The sequence below is a fragment of the Echiichthys vipera genome (genome assembly GCF_963691815.1).
Source record: "Echiichthys vipera genome assembly, chromosome: 10".
In the NCBI taxonomy this organism is placed as follows: Eukaryota; Metazoa; Chordata; class Actinopteri; order Perciformes; family Trachinidae; genus Echiichthys; species Echiichthys vipera.
Window position 1 is genome coordinate 27,315,439 of NC_139835.1, and position 6,448 is coordinate 27,321,886.

Sequence of the window (6,448 nt, forward strand, 5' to 3'; positions counted from 1 at the left end):
TCTCTACGCAAGAAAATAAAAGAAAATTGTTGCTTTTATTCTCAATCATCCACAACACATGCTTCATGGGGACTATTTTTTTCAGTTTAAAGCAGTGAAAACTGTTTTTAACAGTGTGTTCTGAATGAATGAATGAATAAATTAATGAATCTATTTTTAGTTCTACATCAGATGTTAAATAAAATGACACAATATTTTGACGATTTCAGCCAAAACAAGGACTGGGCTGAAGCGACTTGCTTTATTAGCCCACCCTAACATCTCAGTTCTAACTGATTAAACACATATTTACCTAGTTTACATATTTGATTAAAAGTATATTTACTAATAAATGAAATAATTGACTTTATATATATATTGTGATTAATCCAGAGAATTGGGGGGGGGGCATTGTTCTGTGTTAAAAAGATGTTTCCGTGTTGTGCAACAAAATAAAATCCTCTTCACCTCCATTGTTTGTGAGTGTTGGCAGAAAACTAAAGGACAGATATCTCCAAAACCTGCACAAATAAAAGCAAAACTATCTCCTAAAACAGGTTTTTATGCGTGTGTTATGACACTTTATGTATCTAAAGTGCTGTAAACTAAGCTGCTTAGCTGTGTTTCTGTTGTGTCAAGTCCTCAGATGTGCAGAGACACAGTCTGATGCAACACAGTGTGCTGCTGGTGCGTCAGACGTCAGTGATCTCATCAAATTTAAAAGTTATCTCTTCAGCCGTTTCCATTTGAACCATCAAACGGCCAAATCCTCATTTCCGGTGTGAAAAAAGTAGCAGTGAAAATTCATCTCCAACGCTCTCTGGATCTTATTACAGGAGTAATTAATGGAGCGCTTCCTCCCCGGTGACAGTTGCAAAAACCAACGCTGCAGGGAGAGAGATGTGTCTCCGATCTGCCGCGTGTTTGACCTCCCGTGCCGTCGGCGGTTGAGGAAGCTCACGTTGTGTTGTGTCGGTTTCGTCTCTCAGGTCCACTCACGTCCCCGTCGGAGAGGACCAGGTCACGCATCTGGAGCTGGCTCAGGATCTCGCTCGCATCTTCAACAACCGCTACGGAGACCTGTTCCCTGAACCCGGCGCCCTGCTCAGTAAGAACACACACGTTTACACAAACACACACACACACACACACTAGATCTTAATCAGATTCAGGTTTTTGAAGGCAGAGAACTAGTAATTAAGCAGCTCTCTGGTAGCCGATGAGTTCCAGTAGCTTTCTATTTTCACGTGCAAACTGTATTCATCAGTTTCCCTTTTGTTTCCCCCCAAATGTGGCAAAAGCTCTTAAACAGCATTACATTGAATCATCATGGCTCATTAAACTCCTTCGAAACACACACACGTTAGTATTAGCAGCTGTTTGAATGAGATATCACCCCTTGGATGCTCTAACGCTGTAGATATAATAAAAGGAAGGGGTTACCATGGTGATATTTGGGGGGATTTTGTCCATAATTGAGACCACATATTCCTCTTTTAAAGGTCGACTCAGAAAGTGGCTTAAATCAGATCAAAACAGCGAGCACTGACTCGTCTGTGTCATATTGCACATGGCTTTTTGTTCCATTGTTTCATCCTGTGTGTGTCTGGTGTCCTCCTGAGTGTGTCATGTATTGTGCTGTGTGTCCTGTCTCTTCCATTTGTATTTTATTTATTTATTTATTTAGTAGTATTTGTATTTTTTCTATTATTTTTTTTAGCAGGGACTACGGATGCAAATTAGCGTCTTTGCTATTATCCGGCACTTTTACAGTGATATGTTGTTCTCGTTGTTCATTAATGTAACTGTCCCTAACAAATAAAGGATTGATTGATTGATTTTTTATTAAGTATAACAATCTGCCAGTGTAGTCAGATAGTTTTAACAGAAATCAGAGAGTATCTGACACTTTGCTTTGCTAGAATTGACCAAACAACTTAGAAAATACTTGAAACAGGTCGATTAACATTGGAAACGAGGTTAATATCTACTGACGACTGATCTTCTTTCACTCGTCTTAATGAATTAAATCGCAGAGAGTTTTTGTGCAGAGCTGATTACAACACGTCTGCGTCATTCTGTTATATGTTCTGCTGCTGTTTGTGTGTTAATTATCGTCATCCGCGGATTCTTTCCTTGAATAAGTGTCGAACAACGCGGCAGCTTTATGAAAGAAGCTCCCGTGTTGTGAATCGAAGAGGACGGACACCAGTGATTTCTCTCATCTACGCGTGTTTTTAGTCGCTAGAAACATCTGGATTCAGTTCAGTTCAGTTTATTTTCAGACATTTCAGACAAAGACATTTCATAACAAACACAAAGAAAATAAATGTCTAAGGTCTGAAAAAAGGGAACAGGCAGAAGCTAAAGCTGATAACGCCGTCCCTTTAAAATACATAAACTTAGGTAGCTGCTACACACACAGGTCAATAAGAAAATGTCAAATAATTAATGTATTGCTGCTGTCAGCAAACACAATCAACATACGTTTGAATAATGTTCCTCTTGAGAACAGTCTTAAAGTAAATGAATGTTCTGCAGTCTTTTAAATCTATGATGTGACGTCATTATCGGCTGTCCAGCACACAACTGCAACAAGACAAATACAGCGAAGAGCAGTTTTGCTTTCCTTTATTTGAAAAGGGACAGAGGAAATGAATAAATACACATGATATAAAAACGCCAGAGTTAGCCATGAAGCTTTCTTTCACATAGCATTCTTTCATAGTTTAACCATTAGAAAAGGGCACACTGTTGTTAAAAGCAACACATTTTAGTAGCTGTGTTTTTCCAGTGGTTCATTTTTAAATCAAATTGGAAGAAGAAGAAGAATTCCTTTATTTGTCCCACAATGGGGAAATTCAATTTTCACTCTATTTTTTCATGTTACACACACACACACACACACACACACACACACAGGCCCGAAATACACACACATGCACAAACAGGATCTATACATGCAATTAATGGAGAGATGTTAGAGCGAGGGGGCTGCCAGTGACCGGCGCCCCGAACAGTTGGGGGTGCGGTGCCTTGCTCAACAGCACCTCTGCAGTGCCCAGGAGATGAACTGGCACCTCTCCAGCCAGCAGGCCATGCTCCATACATGGCAAGTCACCTATGGACTGAGCTACTGCCGCCCAACTATTATACACTTCTATTATATCTCTGCAACTCTTTTTCACTTCTTCTTTTTCACTTCTTTTCTGCCTCTATTACCCATGACAGTGGAGAGGGTACCTTCTTCGCCCTTTTGCAGACTCATTTCACTCGTTAGCTCACATTATTGGACAGTGATGAGTAAGAAAAATCTTCCTGTTTTCTGCTTCAGCCGCTGGAAATCATCTGTTAATGCAAATTAAATGGAGGGAACTCGACCGCCAGAGTCGAACACCAAGACTATTTGAATTTCTCTGGTTTATTATCGTCTCTTTCTCTATTTCTCTCTTTTGTGTTCGTTTTTTTTATGGTTTTGACCAAGATTCTTCTTCAAAATAGGTATTTTTCCTGGTTAAATAAGGGAACAAATGCCTGTAGGTTGCTCCATTCCTGCAAAGTCCCGACTTTGATTCCAGTCTTGGGATCTTTTGTTACGCGTGATGCCCTCTCACTCTCACTCTCAGTCCAAAAGTCCCAACAAATAAGAGGAAATGAAAGAAAATTGTTTGCCGTTCAGCAAAATTTAACCTTCACTGTGACAGTTTTATTTTGAAATGATTGCTGGGTTTTCCAGTACGCACTCACACACACACACACACACACTCACACACACACACTCACACACACACAAACACACACACACTCACACACATGGCTAACATTCAGAGAGCCAGTCCCGCTCCGCTCCGTTCTCCTTGATTATCAGTTTCATAAAAGCACAAGATGGAGTCAGTCATGTGTGCAATGCAGCTTTGATTAAAGAAATATTTTCCTCCTCTTGTATCAAATATAATAGAGTGATAATATATTAAGGGGGGGATGTCCTCGAGATGACTTCAAGGAGGGGGTTTGTGTGTGTGTTGTGTGTGTGTGTGTGTGTGTGTGTGTGCAGTACTTGGCTCAGAATTGCGGATCCCGTCTTCATTTCTTGTCTTCGGCAAAGCGAAGAGTTGCCAGTCACCACCTTCCCTTTGAAGCCAAACCAAGGCCTTTTTTAATTTGTCCGAGATAAGGACGACGTCTCACGGGTGATCAACAGGATGTGGCACGGGGGAAGGATGTGGACTTTTTAGGATGGGAGAGAAAGAATTGCAAGATGGCGGAAGAACGGAGGTTTATAAATAAGGAAATTTATAAAGCAGGAAATCCCTGCTCCCACAGTCTGCTCATCACTTCACACCGAGATACGTCTGCTTCACACTGGGACGTACACACACACACACACGTACACACACGCACACACGCACACACGCACACACACACACACACACACACACACACACACACACACACACGCACACGCACACGCACACGCACACGCACACGCGCACACGCACACGCACACGCACACACACACACACACACACACACACACACACACACAGCAGTAATGAAACTATTATTCTTAAGGCTCGTTTCATCATTTCTCTTCTGCTGACATAAACTGGATTCAAACTCTGAACGCACCCTGTGCACATTTTCTGTCTTAAGCTGCAGCCGATTGTTCAAATCTGCATTTAAATCATTTGAGTTTTAATAACGTGTCCAGCTGCCTGATTGTTTTCCAAGGAAATGTATTTACAAAGTCAATAAACTAGTACTTGAACAATTTGACATTAAACGATAAGTTGATTTACAGAAAATCAGTGGACAAATTGACGCAAAGAACTGATTCATTTTGAACTATTCTCTTCTCTTTTAACATTTTGATTTAATCACTTAAGTGTCTTTTAAGTGTTCTCCTGATGTTCAGTCGATAAAAAGAAGCTCAGGGGTTGTTTTGCTCTGGTTTTGGTCTGTCAGGCTAAATACAGGCTGCCCTGCTCGCTGTTAGGTGGAGTTTGTTGAAGTCACACACCGCCTGACAGGAAATCTTGGACAGTGTGAGCGCGCCCTAAGTTTCCACATCACACTTGTAAAAAGTGAATATTGGACCGGGGTTGACTTCCAAACTAGTTGTGATGTCACAAATCATACTTGTAGGCCCGCCCCTTAAAATCAGAGTACAGAGAAACTCCAAATAAAGTTGAAAACAGCCTCCTGGTGTCAAACTCTGCACGCTGGATTTACGATAAAGCATAAAATGAATGCTCATTTTGGAAAGATGCGAATGCATTTTCTGAAGCCAGTTGAGGTGGTTCAGGATCATCTGGTAAGGATGAACCCTGGGCGCCTCCCTAGGGAGGTGTTCCAGGCACGTCCAGCTGGGAGGAGGCTTCGGGGAAGACCCAGGACCAGGTGGAGAGATTATATCTCCACACTGGCCTGGGAACGCCTCAGGATCCCCCAGTTAGAGCTGGTTAATGTGGCCCGGGAAAGGGAAGTTTGGGGTCCCCTGCTAAAGCTGCTGCCCCCGCGACCCGACCCTGGATAAGAGGCTGAAGATGAGATGAGATTTTATTTCTTATCAGATTTTCTTGAGGCCTTGAAACCAAACCTACACCGTGTTGTCCCTCACTCTCTGTGAGTTTTAATAAATATAACGGATACAACTTTGATGCCAGGATTCATTTTGCAATCAGTCTCATTTTTCTCATCATACTTAAGGATTTCTCTCGTCTGATTTCCTCCCCCAGGCTCGACACGAAAGGTCAAATCCCTCCGTGACCCTTCTTCTAAAATGTCCAAATCCGACCCCCAAAAGATGGCGACAATTACCATCACAGACTCTCCCGATGACATCGCCTTAAAGGTTCGCCGCGCCGTCACCGACTTCACCTCCGAGGTCACCTTTGACCCGGTGACACGGCCCGGTGTGTCCAACCTGGTGATGATCCACGCTGCCATGGCGATGATCAGCGTGGAGGAGGCGGTGTCCCAGGCCGGAGGGTTGGACACGGGTGCCTATAAGACGCTCGTCACTGAGGCTGTGATCCAGAGGTTGACGCCCATCAGGGAGGAGATCGAGAGGCTGAGGTCGGACCCTGCTCACCTGGAGGGAGTGCTGGCCCGGGGGAACCACAGGGCTCGGGAGCTGGCCGCGCCGGTCCTCAGAGACGTCCGACAGAGAGTGGGATTCTGCTGAGAGGCCATGTTTAAACCGCAGGCTACATTTTATTGACATCTTTAAGATATTCAAGGACGTGACTCGAGAAGTGACTCAACGTGGAAAAGACTCGACTGCAGAGACTACAAACTGATTGACGATGACGTTTTTGTTATTTTGCCCTCTACGTTTGTCTCATTGAAATGAATGAGGAGAGCTAATGTTGGTGTGAACGCAGCCACACAAGAAGGAATGAATCCTCTTTATGTTTTAGTACCACGACAGCTGCACGATATGAGGAAGAAATCTGAAGCGATTATT

General features: G+C 43.1%; 1 protein-coding gene across 1 annotated transcript in view; it reads left to right on the forward strand.

The window, feature by feature from the left end:
* wars2 (tryptophanyl tRNA synthetase 2, mitochondrial) overlaps window positions 1-6,191 on the forward strand; it is a gene marked incomplete at its 5' end in the record, with an annotated part of 31,679 nt that extends 25,488 nt beyond the window's left edge. Inside the window, 2 exons of the mRNA XM_083922050.1 lie at window positions 969-1,087; window positions 5,718-6,191. Coding sequence (XP_083778176.1) covers window positions 969-1,087; window positions 5,718-6,166 — 568 coding nt within the window. The 3' untranslated portion in view covers window positions 6,167-6,191. The remainder of the gene's footprint in view (window positions 1-968; window positions 1,088-5,717) is intronic.
* Between the last annotated feature and the right edge of the window lie 257 nt (window positions 6,192-6,448).